The following is a 17,249-nucleotide window of genomic DNA, read 5'->3' as shown; positions in this document are numbered from 1 at the left end:
TGAATACGAAAAGTTTTACAAATACATACAAATGTTCGCAATGGCCTAGTTTGCTTATTTTAGACATACGTGACTTCTGTACTGAAATAAATACACAAAACTCACTTGCTTGACAGCTAGCACCATCCAGTGAAAACTACCGTATTTACTCGCATAATGATCGCACTTTTTTCCCAAAAAAATTGATGCAAATTTAGGGGTGCGTTCATTACGCATGGTAAATGTTTCGCGAAAAACTTTTGAGCACAGAAAAGGCAAGCAAGTTTCGGGTCAACATTTTTCTGGTAGGTCTCATAAACATAATAAAAATAATAAATAAAAACATAAACTTATGCACACCGCCGCCAGCCGCTTTGCAAAGTGACGCAAAATGCAGTGTTTTCATGAATTATGGAACGCGGCGGAACGAGTTTGCTGCGAGGTGACAACAGGGCAACCTATAAGTGGCTGCTGCTGTCACAGTGCGGGACATCAAAACAGACATGGGCGCCGACGCAGCAAGCTGAGCTCATTTTTTTCTTTGTCTTGTGAGTACATTATGTGCATTTAGTGAGAGTTTCTTCCTCATCAATATTGAGCGCATGCTTGCCGATATCGCTGACATCAGCAAGTCTGCGGCAATAACGTAGCCATGTGTGCTTTGAAAGGGAAGTAAACAGAGGTAAGCACGATCATCATCAGCTAGATTTGGCACACATACCACACACTGCTGCACCAAGTTGAGGGTGCGTTCATTGCACGGGAAATTTTAAAAACTTGAATTTTGACGACAAACTTCAGGGGTGCGATCATTACGCGAGTGCGATCGTTATGCGAGTAAATGCGGTAGATAAACTGAAATGCGTTTTTTGTTAATTTTTTATTTCATGAACGATGTTATATATTCCTAAGAGAAGCAAACTGGGCTATTGGGAACATTTCTATGGATTTGTAAATCTTTTCGCAATGGTACACAATGCTTTTTAAGCCCGTGGGTGATGAATTAGCAAGTCCCACAGGAACGTCGTCAGGTGAATCCCCCTTAACTTGGGTGGTTTTATCCCGAAAGTAATCAAGATATCACAATATTATGATAATCCTCCTAAAATTGTTAGAAAATTTGGCTGAAAAAGCTGGCCAAAAAAAATTAAAGTAATGCTTAAGCGATTAAGTTTTTAAAAAACGGGATATTAGCTTGAATTGAAGCATGACCATTTATGCTGGCATGAGTTTTGGTGAAAGCAGCAATTCGTGACATTTGGCTGCTGCTTGTAGATTCCTATTGGCAAATGTGACCTCACTGCAAAGACCCACTATGAACACATTCAGAAGCCTAGCTTACTCCCATCTTCTTGCTTTCTGCCCTTTCTTGGCACGTTCACAAGCTTCAGCAACAAAACTTATGGGTGAAAGTGAGCGTTTTCATCACCTTATCAGCTTGACTGCAAAATCATTTTAGGGTAGCTCCTGACTTGACTTATTGGGATCGACACGACTGGCCACGATGACAGCTTAGCAAAATTCGTGATGATGATGATGATTTGTGTTTATTGGCGCAAGGCCAGCTAGGACAAAGAGCACCAAAGACATTTAGCAAAATTTGTACAGTCCACATGTTTTTGCACGAGAGCTAAAAGTCTGGACTGCACTAAGTGATTTCTGGGAGCGAAAGTGTGCCGATCATGCTCAGTGGTGCACTGACAGCTGCAAATAGCACCCACACACTGTGTGATGCTGTGAGCAGCATTGTGCTGGTTGCAATTATGAACTAGTATAGGTAGCTACAGTTATATTTTGTCACTGCTTGCCAGAATGGAGCTTGGTGAAAATAAGCTCCCCCTGTGATAAAGGAGCTATACTCGGGTACAAGTTAAGAATGGCAATAGCTCATGAAGTGTATCACTCTGCCGATGCAACGGACCCGGATGTCAACGCACGCACGCGTTTCGAAACGAGATTGTCCTTAATGCGAAACATAGTCTGCTTTTTCACACCTGATTTTTTGCAGTCGCTGAAGGAACTTAAAAGAAGATTAAGTGTGAGAAATTACAGAAACACCTCGTGTCACGTTCAAAACACTAGCAGTAAGGCATTTTTTGCGCCGCGCGGAGTAACAGCCGGCTGCGGTGATCAGGCGCGGGGGCAACTTCCGTTTCCATTCTGAAGTTGTCCCCGAGTATAACGTGGGTGAGAATTGCACTAAATTTTGTCACCGGCACTGCAAGTGAAAAGCAGTCACCAAATATCTGCTGTGGTGGTAAGCCTTAATTTTTTGTGGCAGCGTACTGAGGGTCTTTGGCTGCCCTAAATGATTTGAAATCGCCACCACCAGTGCACCCCTCCCTATTGGTACAAACAACCGGCCAGTCGGTCTTCGCACAGGTGGGCTGTGTGGTCTGATTGGCTGGTTGCACTCCAGCTTGCTTCCAGGTGCCTAACTTCTCCAGAAAGGGGTGCCTTTTTTTGTTGGGTCATCTTATACCCGTGCTACACAAGTGTTTGAAAGGACAGTTGAGCCGAATGGCCTTCAAAATTTCAAACACCCTTTGAACCGGTAGGAATTCCACCGATCGAAACAATTTTCAAAGGCAGTGGAAAGCTTCTGCGTTCACCTGCCGTGTTTTGGTGTTGCCACTGCTGCCCAGTTTCGTTCTCATTACTTGGGGAAAATTTAATTTCAAAGCTAGCTATACTGGGCCAAAGAGCACATTCGTGAGTGATAAAATTTATTATCACCTACGTACATGTACAAACACGCACAAGATAGAATGGGCAATATGGCCTCCAAAGGGCTTCTTTTTTTCCACCGCCGTTGTATGTTTTAATCATAGATTGAGCAATAAAAAAGTATAGTGAAAAATTAAGAGCATGCTCTTTTTACTCGTAAATAATTATTTTTGCAAATCTGGCATTCAGAAGCTGCGTCAGAGAGTACGAACTTGCATTTCAAAGGCCTTTGAGAACTTCAAAGGTCGGTAGTGATTCTCCTTTCACTCGAATGGTATTTCAACCCAATGCCTTTGAAAAACGTCGTGTAGCAGCTCAAAGGTGGCATTTGAGTCAAATGACATTTGGTTCAAAGGCCTTCCAAACGCCCCTGTTTCCAAAAGGGGGGCTTTTGAAATTCATGTTCCTTTTGCAGCTGTTATGAAAGGCTGGCTTATTGCAAAAGTTGTGATTCTGAATACAGTGAATACAGGGTTTAGTTCTGAGGTACTTAGCCCCTCCTCTTACCTTTTGTAATCGGAACTCGGTCTTGTTGCCATCATGTTAGTGTAACGTACCGAGTTGCTGTGCGGACCGTGTCATCTGTGGAAAATTTTGTTGGTCTCGTTTGTGGGCAGACTACCTGGTGTGCTTCACCCGACCATCCCACCTGCAGAAGATGAACGCCCCAACTGAAGTGACACCCCGGTCGCTGAGTGCTCTGGGTGCCTACCTGGCCTCGCAGCACAAGGCAAGCCGGCCATCGTCCACTTCATCACTGGTCACCCTCTATGCACCACACAGCCCCGGCACAGCCGCTGTGCAGCCACAGGACGTCTCCATCTCTTCCTTCTACTACAAGGAACGGGTAGGTACAGCCTAGGCACAAAGGATGCTCTCGAGTAGCATGGGAAATTGGGAAGCAGCTGTGGGGATACTGAACGAGACAGGTGCCTGGCCTGTTTGGCCCTTTCCCCCTTCTGCCGTGTGTCTTTTTTTCCACCCACTGTTAGTCTTGAATAAAACTGCCCTCTCCTGAACACTGACGAATTCCGTGACACCAAAATGCTCTTTGCCTCCTTTATCGTTATTGCGCTGGAATGCTCATTGTTTGGGAACGTTGCGATATTGCAAGAATGGGTCAGTAAATAGGAATGCGTATCAAAAATATGCTTTGTTGGAGCGAAGAGTGTTCTTGTGGGGCATTTTTTTAATTGCCCTGGCTGCTGTAATTAACTCTTTACTCGTGAAATTTGTCACGGCAGGATTGGTCGAGATGGCATGTGCGTAGGTGGCCACAGTATCTGCACTAATTTTGTTTTTTAACGGGGGCATGAAGACAAAATGCAAGCTTGGTTCATTCGAAAGAGTGCCTCATTAGAATAACACTGACACCACTGCTAATGCAAACTTTCTCAAACAAGCTGTATAATGAAGGAAACAGAAAATAGGCATGCAACACCCTAGCTACTTTTCCGCCCTGAACTTGTGACGTATTATGGGCAGCCCGTTGCGATTGGCTGCGGCCGACAAAATTCTATGCAAATTAAGCAGGGAATGAGCTATTTGCATTTAAATTTAGTTAAATGTGAACTTTATAGACGGTGTTCACAAATAAAAGTCTAGTGGGCGAACTCTTCTCTTGGCAACACTGGAGACTGCCATGACAGTACCCACAGAGTCTGCGCATGTGTCTGCATCTCGCAGAAGAAAAAAAAGCCCCGGCGTCCATCGTCTGCGTCGTACCACCCAACTCTCGGCCCTGGGCATCAGAGTCAACAGAGATGAATAATAGCAGTGACATTGTGTTGTGATGGTTTACTTGCCCCAGAGAACTCCACACCACCAGTGGAGAATGGAGCCGCAGTTGCAAAAGGAAGCGGCACGACACATGAAATGCCTATGCTGAAGTGCAGAGATCAACACATGGGTGCCTGCACCTTGCCCACGGCAGAGTCGTTCAGTACAAATAGGGGTTCAGGGGAAGGGGGTCCAGCGCAGTGCTATGATTCCAAATTCTTTCTTTGTGTAATTCGTGCATATAGCATAAATTCCGAGAACAAGCTAAACAAGACCATTTTTTTCGTGCACTAAATCTAATCTCTTCTGTGGCTTTTGTGCTAGTGCTTCAATCTACATTGTTTTGGGCCCTTCTGGGGTGTGGTGAGTGCTCAGATTCATATGCGATCCAGCAAGCATGTGTCATCCAAGCCAGAAGCAACGCTGGCACGCATTTGCACGTAGTTTTGTCCAAAGAGCCAATAGGGCCTTGCTGTGTGTTGAACCATGCTAGTACATACATTTCGGCACACATGCCGAGAAGCCAAGGCAATTGTTTCTATTTTGTTCGCAGAAAGGAAGGAGCAGAACTCAGAGGAGGACAGGACGTCAGGCATCATCGCAGCAGCAGCCTGTGCCTAGTGCTGCAGTTCTTATCTACAACATGTCCGGCATCATGCCAATTAATCAATTCCTCGCCCAGAACTACATGTGAGTGCTTGCTTTTTTCATTCTCGCACGTCAGGAGGCACCCGGGTACTTTGCCATAGCTGCCTTTGTTATGCAAGTAATGACAATATGGCAGTACACGATTTTAGTCATCATGCACTGCATCACAGTGTCGGCTGCTTTTCTCTCTCTTTCCATTATTCCAGATTGGACAGTACAGACCCTGTTGGTGCTTGCAATCACAATGCCACTTGTGCAGCAAGGGTTGGCAGGAAGGATCTAGTTCAGGTTTTGCAGTCTGCCTCGTCATTTGTTTGATTTCGATTGCACTTACGTGTACTGCAAGCAGCGGCCAACTGTGGTGATTTCTTGTGTATGTGTTGTGCGCTGGCAGATTTGGTCCGTGGCAGCACTAACCGCAAGTCCACATCTGTCGGCTGAAAAACAGGGACCTGACGCTGGCATTCCTTGGGCCCAGCACCCCTTTGGTCGACTGATGGTGGAGTCCATGTGCGCATTTCATCAGTTGCACTTCCTGTTTGCTATTCTCTAATTGTGCTACCCAAATGTCAAAGCACAAAAACAATGGCATTGTAAGGCATGGGTGAGGTTAGGGGAGAGATGTTATAACCCATACATGTGATTCTTTACTCATCATATTGAGTACGTGTTTGCATTTAATTTTTAATTTAATTTAAATTAATCCAGCTTGATCACTGTTAATGTTATGAAGAAAGCAAAGGGATTTAGAACAATCTTTTGGATGCGGGTTATTATTTCTACCACTTTGGTCGCGTGAGGTATTTGGCCTATTTTATCCATACAAAAACGAAAGTTTTTGCTGTAGTCCAAAATTAAGTTTGCTTGAATCTACAAACCATGGCGTTCAATTGCATTGCCAGTGTCGTGTTCCCTTTTGGGCATTGCTAGCGCATGTTTTGAGCTTCTGACCAGCTAAAGATACAACATCCCAACATCCGCTTTAGTCGACGTACAACCTTTCAGACTGATAGAAATCAAACCAAGGGAAACCAAATTACGCTCTTAAGTCGTTTTTGTTACGTTATTATGCACAGTCAGTCTAGATAGCTGGCTTGTAACAATAAGACAGGTTCATGGAAAATGCTCTCTCTCTCGCTTTCTTCCCCCCACATCTAGCATTTCTAAAGGGAGGCTTTTTACATAAACAAGATCGACTGCTGACTTGTGGTTTTTGTTATTATAAAAACTATTTATAGTCAAGCTGCCTCTTCTGTCATGGAGACATATTTGTTTACCATGCTATCAATCACGTGATGCAGTCTTTGCCAAAAGTTTTGAAGCCACAACCCTCAACCTAAAGTAATTCAGCGGAGAAACTTATCAGTTGAGTAAAAACAAAATGTCAAGCAGGAAGTACAGATACGCCAGTCCCCATGGTTACTCGTCAGTTTTGTTAATTTAAAGGAAAATCGCCAAAAAGCACCATGGCTTCGTAAATTTTTGCGTTACACACTGCATGCAATGCTCATTTTATGAATAGCGATTACGAGGCAAAATTTTCATCTTTTACTGGCTTATTCTGCATTTTAAATAATTGAATGCAAGTGGTACTATGCATGGCCATTTATCTATTCTTTGCTACCTGTGAATATCTTTTCCAAATTTTGACATAATTTCAATTTCATTAGCAAGCGGTTTTTTTTTTTTTTTTTTTTGCCTGTTGAATAGCTGCTTGAACACCTGTCCTTGTGTAACCCCGAGCCTTCTGTATACCATGCATACTTTGTAAACATTCCATTTCTTGCTGATATGCATACTTTAACAATTCATTTAATGCTGATGTTGCTTCAGTTCTGCTGAAAATGTATAAGCTTTTGCTGCGTTAAGTAGAGGGAAGCGTTTAAATCACCTGTGCAGTTTCTCAAAAGTTTATATTTCTGCTATGATTTCAAGTTTACAACATGGCTGATTGACCCGCCGCGGTGGCTCAGTGGCTAAGGCGTTGCGCTGCTGAGCACGAGGTCGCGGGTTCGATTCCCGGCCGCGGCGGCCGCTTTTCTGATGGAGGCGAAAAGCAAAAACGCCCGTGTGTACGAGATTTCGGCGCACGATAAAGATCCCCAGGTGGTCAAAATTAATCCGGAGCCCTCCACTACGGCGCGCCTCATCGCCTGCGTTGCGTCGGCGCGTTAAACCCCACAATCAATCAATCAAACATGGCTGATTGTCTTCTTGCTCCTGCGAAGATACGTCACTTCTCTTATGTGTGCTTTATTTTACTTGCACGCTTACAGCATCAGCCATTACCTCAAGCACTACGACATACAAACTGTGGCTATGCTGTGCTGTGTGTTTGGTGGCGAGAATACTGAAGGCAGCAGCGGAAGGAGGTTTGGTTTTGATCAGGCCTGCAGCAGTGTAAGTTTAATTGGGTATTGGTTATGTAGCTTCTGTTCTAACAAATTTTTCTGGGATTCAGTTTGTGGTGTGGTGATGCTAAAGTGATGTACTGAAATAAGACTGTGCGATTGCAGCTATATTGTTCCATATCATTGACAAAAGTGTGGCACATTTGTAATTTTTATTATTTCTATGTGCATCAAGAGTTGTGGTGCTTGATTTTTAAACCGTGAAGTGTTAGCTTGTTGCTTCTGTTCAGAAGAGAGTTCTTCCATGTGCAAAAAGATTGTAGGTGCTAGTCAATTGTACACATATCAATTTCTAAAGATGAGCTTCAGCTCTTTATACACTTAGTGCAAGCATCTGTTGCTCAAACAGAAAGAAAGCATAAAGCATGTGTTTTTAAAACTCAAAATGCTTTGAACGTTATAATTTAACTTAACTACTGTTTTGTGTATAGACAAACGATGATCTGTGGCGGTGGCCTAAGCAGCAACAGCTTGGGTGTAACAAAAACAAAAAAAAAAAGATTGCATTGTGACAGGCACATTTTGTAATTCTTAAAATGTTTGGTATTGTTTGGAAGGCCCCATTAGGATTAATTAAGCTGCGATAATTTTTTGCTTGCTGAAAAGCACTACAACCATACACAAAAAATATAATTGGCTATTGTTTGGTCATGCACTGCTGCTTACACTTAGTGAGGCTTACACTTGGGGTAGACATCCCAGTGTTTGACAGAGACCATTAAAAATGCCCAAACATGGCTGCTTTAAGTGATTTTTATGTATGTTCATGCGCACCTGCCATAATGCATAAATACAGTCGAGTCCACTTATAATGGCCGTAGTTATAACGACTCATTTAGAACAAACAATGGAGGCATGACCATCCCAGTATGCACTGAGGCAGTGGCATTGTTTTATTGAATGTGTGCGAGGCTACAGCTCAGGTTCAATGAACGGCCCACTATCACCTGACTACAGCAGGCGACCCCAGTCGCCACTTCAATCGACTTTCTGCACACACGAAGCATCATATGTGCGGTGCGGGATCGCCCATCTTTTTTTCAACAGAACTGATAGCAGCCGCAAAGAAAACAAGAGTGAACGAAAATTGTAAACAAAGAAGGGTGTTGCAGTTGTGGGTTCCAGGTCATTCTCTCCACCCCCACTTCCTCCATTGCCTTACGCAGGGAGTGGGAATCAAGAGGGAGGGGGTGCGCAGAATATGGGAGACGATAGTTAAGATGTGTGGACTCTTGTTGGCATGGTGCCAACACCTGCGCAGTGCGTAGCCCGGCCGGGGGCAGACTGAGTGGCAGAATGATCTCACTAGAGCCACTAAATTAGGTGTGGGCTATTTTTGGCCATGCAGGAAAGAAAGCTTTTGGCATTATCCTTTCATGTTCGCTTGCACATTCTCCTCCACTTCAGCCAGTAGGATAGGAAAGGGGGAAAAAAATTTGAAACTGGTGGTGTGATACTGAAGCACATGTTATCGCAGAACGGAAAGTGTGCCGAAGTGAAGCGCTGAAGCTCTTTTGCAGCTTTGACGATGCTGACTGCGCACCTTGTTCTTCAGTTTTGAAAAAAGCTGTCAACATGGCAAGAAAGTGAGCCATTGTCAATGAGCTTAGCCAGGGGATGAAAAACTGTGACAGTGGATCACCGCGGTCCCGGCAAACTCCCCATAGAAACAATGCATTAAAAGCCCCAATTATGTAACGCTCAGGTGCACGCGGTCCGCTTCATATGAGATACCCTAACGGGGATAAACCAGCATTTTTCCCACCGTTTGCGCCATTTCGCTGCCTCATCTCAACCTTTTCTATTCTTAACCCCGTTTAACACTGCTTGATGTGCAGAGGTCTGCAGGTGGACCTGACCACTTGCTGAAGAGACGCAAGCAAGCAGACGGGTACTGGCAGGCGGGAGTTAACCTTGAATGCCCCATGCGGCAGCAGAACACCAATGCACCAACCGCAAGAAGTCAAAGTCCAGGCATCTGGCTGACTACGAATTTGAAGCTCCCATTGAGCTGACGAACATGAAAACACATATATGCCACAACCCCACGGCGATGACCGAACACCCGCTTTCCTCGCCTGCTCAATTCAAGTTTCTTGCTTTCACGACGCTCTCTGTCCCCCTGTGCGTTGTTTCGATCTACGCATACCCCCCCCCCCCCCCCGCGCGGGCCTTTCTTTCCAGCCTTTACCACTCTGCTTATCAGTGTCTTTGAAAGCTGCGTTGTCGCTCCGTTCCTTACTTTCCCGCCTTTTTTTCGTCGCCTTCTACAGTTCGTTTTGCTTGGCCTTGGCAGTTTCACACTATTGTCTTTTTCCCTCTCAATTCGCTCGGTCGCGTCGGCCTTCCCAGCTTATCTCGTGCGCATGAGGCACAGAACTAGCGGTCTAGTGCCAGACGGCATGGGGGGCATGGCTGGCGGGCTATCGCAGACGTTGTGGAGGGGAGGGCGGCACTAAATAGGCATTTTTTTTTTAGACACTTGGTATTTTAGTTACAAGTTCATGAATAATGCGAGAATGCGCTAAATATAGTAGTTTAAATAAGTTCTTAGCATACCTGTCACGTGAGACCGTCTACTAGGCCGGCATTTACCCGTACCTCGGTCATACGACCCCCCGGTCATACGACGCTTTCACGTGGGCCCTTGAAAGTTGTATTATCGGGGTTCCGCTGTATTTTCCCAAACGTGGCCCAGTAGTTCCATTCTGGCGGGCGAGCGGTAAAGTGCCAGTGCTATGATGTCCATGGCCATGTCCTTGCTTCAGCCGTATGTGCACTGCGTTTTTGCGTGCAGAAAAGGTTTATCACACTCGTTACAACCCGTGGATATAATGAACAAATTCAGCATGACGATCGAGTTTGTTACAAGTGGACTCGACTGTATCTTATCAAACACGCAATAGAGAACTGATTTGCAGTACAGCGCACCTTGGCACCTGCATATCTGACCTATACTCGTCCTCTTCTTTACATGTCATTTATCTATGCTGCAGTAAGCGACATCAGGTATCTCTAACTCGTGCATATTGAAGCTTGTAGAGAGGTTTCTTGACAAGCAGGTTAAATTTATAAGTGACATATACTTCACTATGCACTATGGAGTGTGGCCTAAGCATTCCAGTGTAAGAACTTTTGCAGCTATGGGGCACTTTTTTTTGCTTACGGCCTAATGTTTTACTGGTAAGATAAGCTGTAGCTGAGAGGATTTTCTACTCTTCAACCACCAAAGAGATTTTGGGAGCAAAGTTATGCCAAATGTAGGTTTCCTGATAGTCCTGGATCGCTGTACAATTCACCTTTTTTTTTTTAACTGTTAAAATTTTTTGCATCCGTCAATAAATCGACTCTTCACAGCTTTGTGTTACCTTTAAAGAAAAAAAGATGCATGGTGCTGACAAATGAAGAGTGTTCTTTCCGCAGTGTTGGAGACTTCATGTGCTGTTTACTGAAAGCAGCAAATCAAACCAGCTGTTTCTCAGCGACCTTACTAACATGTTAATGTACTGGTCTAACAAAACATGCAAGTGATGTACAAGCAGCTAAAATATTTTCGAGATAAGAAACTTCTAACCCTACTATGTGCAGCTAAAATGGGTAATACCTTACAGTGATAGTACTCGAGTTCCCTAACAGTTTGTTGATACATTTTGCATCCTGGAGCATGCCTCACAGCTCCTGCATGAACTTTTTGACTGGAAACACCATTTCATGACATGACATATAATTCTTTTTCGTTGACTTGCGTGGTATTTAATTTCACACGACTGTTTTCTTCCATTCACGACACCTATGTTAAGAATGTAATTCTTGAACGAGCCAAATGACGGCTTGATCATGCTTGTGCAAGTCCCCATGCATGTCATGTGACTCTTCTGTCATTGCCACTCATGGTAACGCTCTTCCAGGAATGCTTTTACTCATGGTTATTTGCACTCTGACCCAACTGTCAGCCTGCATGCGTTTGCAATGCCCTAAGGATTGTGCACCTTACATGGAAGCTGTGACTGCATGCCAGTTTTCCTCAGCAGCAAATGTGCATAATGTGCAAATAGTTATGCCTCATATGCATAAAAAGCTCGCATGTGCGGCGCTAGTAGCTGATGTCAACTTTCATCCAAGCTAGGCAACTATGGGTCCTCACTTGGAAGCCCACCCAATGGAAGCTGCTCTAACTAATCTGTGGTACCACCAGCCAAGTTCACTCTTCAAATCAGGCTGCAACTCTCACTGTGTATGATAACGTGCGAGATCTTGCTAGGCCGTTTGTTAAAAGACAATACATAGTGGGGTTTTTGCACTAGTGTTAGAATTAGGAGGAAGATCAAAAGTAATCAAGCAGGATGCTAGTAACTTTTCGACTTTTAAGGTAGCTTTTGGATTTTACTTTAAGCAAGCACGTTATGAAGTACAGCAAGATATGTACGTATAGTTTTAGCTTCCTTTGGTGGACACAAGGTGCTCTTGTTGTAGACTTGCATGTTCAAATACGGTGCTAGCCAAGTCTTTCTATAGAAATTTCCCTCTTGTTGCTCTAGTATGTGCAGTGGGCACCATTAAAGGCGTGTGGGTTTTTATTATACATCATGTAACCATGCATTAGTGGTATCATAAAACGGTGATAACTGTAGGGAGTGCTAATCATTGTGTTGAGTTTGGGAGAGCTGCCGCCGTCGTGCATTGTCATTTGCTGAGCTGTGCATGCTGAGCATGGAGTCGGTGAAGGCCCTGTTGTTTCTTTTAATTGCTTGCTTGGCGCAGAAGGGGCTTGCGGTTGCTTGATGCTGGTGCTTCTACCAGCTTGAGGTGCTTTGCGGACTTCTGCAATTGCCATTTGCCTGTTCTTTGAGCCGTGTTTCTCTTTTTGATCTTTTTACATTCTTTTCTTTAGCAACTTACTGGAAACTGGTGGCAGAAGGTATGTGCCTTAAAATGTGCCCTGCTTTCATTGCCATGGGATTCTCTTCTGCAGCCTGTGCCTTTTTCCTATCTGCTGCACTGGCTTTCCTTTCTTTCTTTCTGCACAAAAACTGGAAAATGGCATACCTCCAGATGCGAAACTCATGAACATCGTGTCGAAGTACTTCTTTTTTTTCCTTTTTTATAAGTGATGATAGCCATTTGCGGGGCAGCACACTGCGTACAGTTCACTTATTGTCTACTTGTTTCAAAACTTATTTGCCCTCCTACATCTATAATGGGGAAGTAGAGTATAAAGTGCCTTGTACACAGTAAAAATAGACTTGTACACCTGAAACTTGTACACTCATTAAGTTTGTACACGTCAAGTAAATTTTTCACTTTTATCAGTGTGGTCACTCAGTTGCTTAATCCGTGTCATGTCTGTATTGAAGAGCACTGTACTGTGAGCACATAGTAACAAAATGTCTCCCACCTATTGGTCATTCAAAAGGTACTGACAACAGAACATGTGCTCTCTAGCACAAATAAAATGCTTCATATTTAATAAAATAGTTTATTTACACCAAAGCAGTTTGGGTGAGGACAGTGCTTGAAATTGAATTTTTTAGTTCAGTATAAAACACTGATTCATGTGCGATGGTAAGGAGCTGATTTAAAAGGTGCGTTTTCAGCAACAAGAACTTGATGCTTGACATGATTCTACTGTCAAATTAATCTAGAGGTCAGTAATCTAATTCTCATCTGGCAGGTATATGGTGCAACATCTATCAGTAACCCTTTACAGTTGTTTACGGCCTCTAGCATCTGTGATCTCTGTCTTGAAAACTTTTGATATTCATATTGACTTGTTGATTCATATTGATCAGATGCAGTTTACGCGTAATAATCTGTCTCGCGATCCGTTGAAGGGTGCCCTACACACTTTTGTAAGTGTTGTCGCAGCCGATCTTGCCTGGTTAGTGGGGAGGATTAATGGAATTTCCGAATGTACTTTTCTTGCGGAAAGAAAAAAAAATACTAAAAATAAAATGTGCGTGTATTGGTTGATAAAGCTGAGAAAACTTTGAATGTGAAAAAGTGCCCAGTGCTGGCAACAATCTTCAGTGATCTTTTACGGGGTGTTACATTCACCTTTTATTTGCTAGGAATGATGCTGAATATGATTCAAGCCGCAGTGCTCAATTAAAAAATTGTGTCCGAAAAGTTCTATGACTTGTAAAGGTCGGCAGAAATTTGCACATGCTTCATAACTTGGTGTTTCTAGCCTTTTCGTTGACAGCTGGCTCAGTGTAAGGGCATAAAGAACATGCCGCCAAAGCTTGGACTAGTTTGATAGGGGCCCTCCTTGATTGTCAGTCTCAAACTACCCACAAATCCCCGAGACATGGCCTCGCATTTATTTCCCCGTCTATTATCACGCTATCCGTCCAAGGAAAGTCTTCCGAGTGCCCGCAAACTGTTCGGGACTCTAAATCAAGAGGGACCAGTGAGTCGCTTGAAAGGTCATCATATTACTTCGCAGTAGTCACGAACAAAACAGATTTGGAGCAGGTTGTTCGAATAACAAGAGCATCTGGCCGTACAAGCCGTGCTGGCCTTAGCGGAAGAGGTGGGAACAGACAAAAATTCTTCTTATTCTACTCGCGTTCCTGCATTGCTGGAACACACGGGCGTGCTACATTGCGCTCGAAAGTTTAGGCTTGAAAGAATTTTGAGGGGAAAGGATGAAAGTGATAAAGATAAAGCAGGCACATAATTTTGTTCCGATATTTCCAGTGAATTCAAACAAACCTGTGGCAGTCTCAAAGTTGCAAGTTTATGTATGCTGCTGAACTTACCACTGTGATGACAGTTTCTGCATTGAATGTCGCCATCTTTGCATTCTTTAGGCATTCAGTGTCAATGCAAAATTATTTCTTCGAGTTGGATGATTCAGTCCTTTCATGTCTGTGAATATTCAAAGCATGTAGGGCCTTCCTTTGTGCTAGAGAGCATGTTCTTGATAAATTTCAGTTGACTGTGCCCTCGAGTGCTGGGTGTGGTGACACTGCAAGTACCTTAGTACTGCTCTCCTTCTCCTATGGGAAAAGTGCGGAAATTCGTGGTTTTGAATTTTATCTCCTAGTTCTCTCACATCTGGTTTGACTATACCGTCTAACGTGTAACTCTAATGAAAAAAATTCGTATTCTGCTTTCAAGACAATGACTTGCTTATCTGATTTATAGCATGTAATGATTTAGTGTAATAAAAACATGTTTTGTACCGATTTCGATACTGCATACCCTTCCCTGGCCACGCTCGATAACGCCAAAATAACCTTTATTTAAGCTTGTACTACTGAATGGTTGATAAAGGAACGCATTGCAAGACAAACAAAGATAAATAGAGCCATATCAAGAATAAGTTTGTGTTAAAAGGGACACCGAAGGGAAGTTACCTAACTCATCTTTCAAGCTGCATTTGCTTCAACTCGTGTAGCATTTCAAAAATATTCCGCTATGCAAGAAGTCCTTCTACAGATCATTTCAAAAGCGCTGGAGAAAAGAAAACGCCGAGGATTCCCCGTGGCTGCCTTGCGAACTACTGTGGTGCCTTCCATTTGTTTGCAATGCGGTTTGATGCTGTTTCAGTCTTCTAGTGGTTAATGTTGTTTTGTTTGTGGTTATCAACTTAGTCGTTTAGTCATAATGTGTATAGGATACGTGTGCTTGCAATCTGTTCAATGCCAGCACGTGGATTTATGGGTGTCTCGTCGCAGCTGACATCACCGCAGTGTCCGAGAGGGGTGGTGAGAGGGAAAGGGTGCTTTGTGACATACTTCTCTCAGGTGGGGGAAGCATATAAATTGACTAAAATAAAAAGATGAAAATGAACCCAGGACATAGGATGCTCGCTTCGAACTTCAGGCTAGTAAAGTGAACGAGACAATGTTCCCAACTCGCTTCGGTGTCCCTTGTACTCCCCCAAACCTTTCCCCTCCAGTGGAGCATATTGCTAGGTTGGACTTGTTAAGCATTGCGCTAGAAAGCTACAGTTTGACAAACCATAGAACCACTCTGAAAAATATTCGGGTGGAGCCCCAACTGTTAACCTCAATATAATGCACTTACTAATGAATGAGTATGATGATGCAGTTGCAATTCTGCTTTTCGATATAGGAGGTAGATATGGACAGTGGATATAGCAAAGCAGTGATTATAATGAATTTTGGCTGCCCCTTTAGCTTGGTGGTGATGTAATTTTACTGTGTGTTATTTTTGAGATTCTCTTTTCCCACTTTGTAGCGAGTGCAGCTACCTGTAGGAACTGTGAAAAGCGGTGTGTGCCCTATGGTGCTAACTTCTGCATTGCCAATAGGTTGGTGGTTCCCCGTACCACACAGTAACTGGGCCTCCAGACCCTGGCTTCAATGGACTGTTCATAGGTAATAATGTCATCACTCGAAAAAGTCATTGTTCACTTGTATAATCAAGGTTTTTCACTCTGCAGTATTTCAAAAGCATGCAAAAAATACGAACTATATTTTCTTTCAGAGGCACTAAAGCGCAACCGTTCGAACAGTTGGTCAGATTCTATTGACGACATCAGGTTTATGGACAATAGCCCCGATCCTCGAGAAGTAGAGCGGGCCAACCACCGAGCGAACTGCAAGTAAGTGTTCTTTGGGCGGGTCCATGACTTGGAATAAGTTCTGTACTATGTGGCTGTGAAAGCTTGGAGATTTGCGAGCAACAAAAGCTGCAAGTACATGCTCGAGCGTTTCCACCAGAAGTTGGGGGCAGGGAAGGGAGGAAGAGAGAGTGAACAAAAGGGAAATTAGTTGCATATCAAGCTGCTAATTTGGTAAAGGTACTCAATTTTTTTTTACTTCTCTAATGGCAGAAGTAGGGTGCTGCTTGTGGGCAATTCCTAGTAAATTCTACGGCTGTTAAGTTTAAGTACCAGCATTATCCCCGCAAATGTGCCCAATCTGTTCTGGACTTGGTAGTTTGACATAAAGCAGCTCGTACGTTCCGATTCTGTCTCATGGTATGTGGTCTACGAGGAGGTTAAAAAAATATTTGGGTGCACCCTAGTGATAGCACCATCCTGGGCTTTTTTAGTCAGCGCCAAATGTGCATACAAGATGCTGTTACCCTTTTGTTCTTCTTTCATTATTTAATCATAGAGACAGCTGAAGTGGCCAGGAATCGGTGTGACCTTATGCTCAGCTGCAAAAAAAAGTGGAAAGTGAATGGTGCTAAGAAAGCTTTGCTGTATCCTTAATGTGGAAGCTTGTAGCCGTGATTTACAAAACACACAAACCAAAGCAAGCATTCATGAAAGCAAATTTGCTATAAAAGGTTTTTTTTTTTTTTTTTTGAAAACTAACAATGTGGCTGTATTTATTCTGAAAGGATGCTCAACCCCGCAAAAGCTTCACTGTATGATGAGTACAAGAAAAAGTATGCCGAGATACTATACAAGTGGAAACTGTATGAGCAAAGAGCACGGGTCCTGAAGTGCCTATCAACAAGTCCACCTAAAGTAAAAGCGGTTGGTAAGTCCTGCGCTACTGTATGCCCTGCAGTGTGACAATCGGTGCAAACCCTGTATGCATTTACTGATCTCTATGCCTGAATACGTCTACAGACTTTGTTGCAGTGTGCCATTACTGTAAAAGCGACGTCCGTGGTGTCCAGTGTGATAAGTGCAAAAAGTTGGCCCTGCACTGCATTGTCTGCCACCTTGCGGTCCGTGGTAAGTATTCTGGCATGCTCTAGCTTTCATTTGTTTTCCCT

General features: G+C 43.6%; 1 protein-coding gene across 3 annotated transcripts in view; it reads left to right on the top strand.

Annotated features, from left to right (window-relative positions):
• Wdr59 (WD repeat domain 59) overlaps nt 1-17,249 on the top strand; it is a 40,683-nt gene that overhangs the window by 21,363 nt on the left and 2,071 nt on the right. For 2 of the 3 annotated variants that reach the window (XM_077687297.1, XM_077687296.1), the window contains exons 16-25: nt 3,324-3,553; nt 5,039-5,175; nt 5,340-5,421; nt 5,528-5,643; nt 7,410-7,533; nt 12,436-12,462; nt 15,826-15,892; nt 16,002-16,119; nt 16,866-17,008; nt 17,101-17,208. In XM_077687297.1, coding sequence (XP_077543423.1) covers nt 3,324-3,553; nt 5,039-5,175; nt 5,340-5,421; nt 5,528-5,643; nt 7,410-7,533; nt 12,436-12,462; nt 15,826-15,892; nt 16,002-16,119; nt 16,866-17,008; nt 17,101-17,208 — 1,152 coding nt within the window. The remainder of the gene's footprint in view (nt 1-3,323; nt 3,554-5,038; nt 5,176-5,339; nt 5,422-5,527; nt 5,644-7,409; nt 7,534-12,435; nt 12,463-15,825; nt 15,893-16,001; nt 16,120-16,865; nt 17,009-17,100; nt 17,209-17,249) is intronic. The other variant, XM_077687298.1, reaches the window with a different exon arrangement.

Source organism: Haemaphysalis longicornis, unplaced genomic scaffold, assembly GCF_048455015.1.
Source record: "Haemaphysalis longicornis isolate Haplotype H1 unplaced genomic scaffold, Haemaphysalis longicornis Haplotype H1 scaffold_1, whole genome shotgun sequence".
In the NCBI taxonomy this organism is placed as follows: domain Eukaryota; kingdom Metazoa; phylum Arthropoda; class Arachnida; order Ixodida; family Ixodidae; genus Haemaphysalis; species Haemaphysalis longicornis.
The sequence above is the reverse complement of the archived record's forward strand: the minus strand, read 5'-3'. Positions and strand labels throughout refer to the sequence as shown.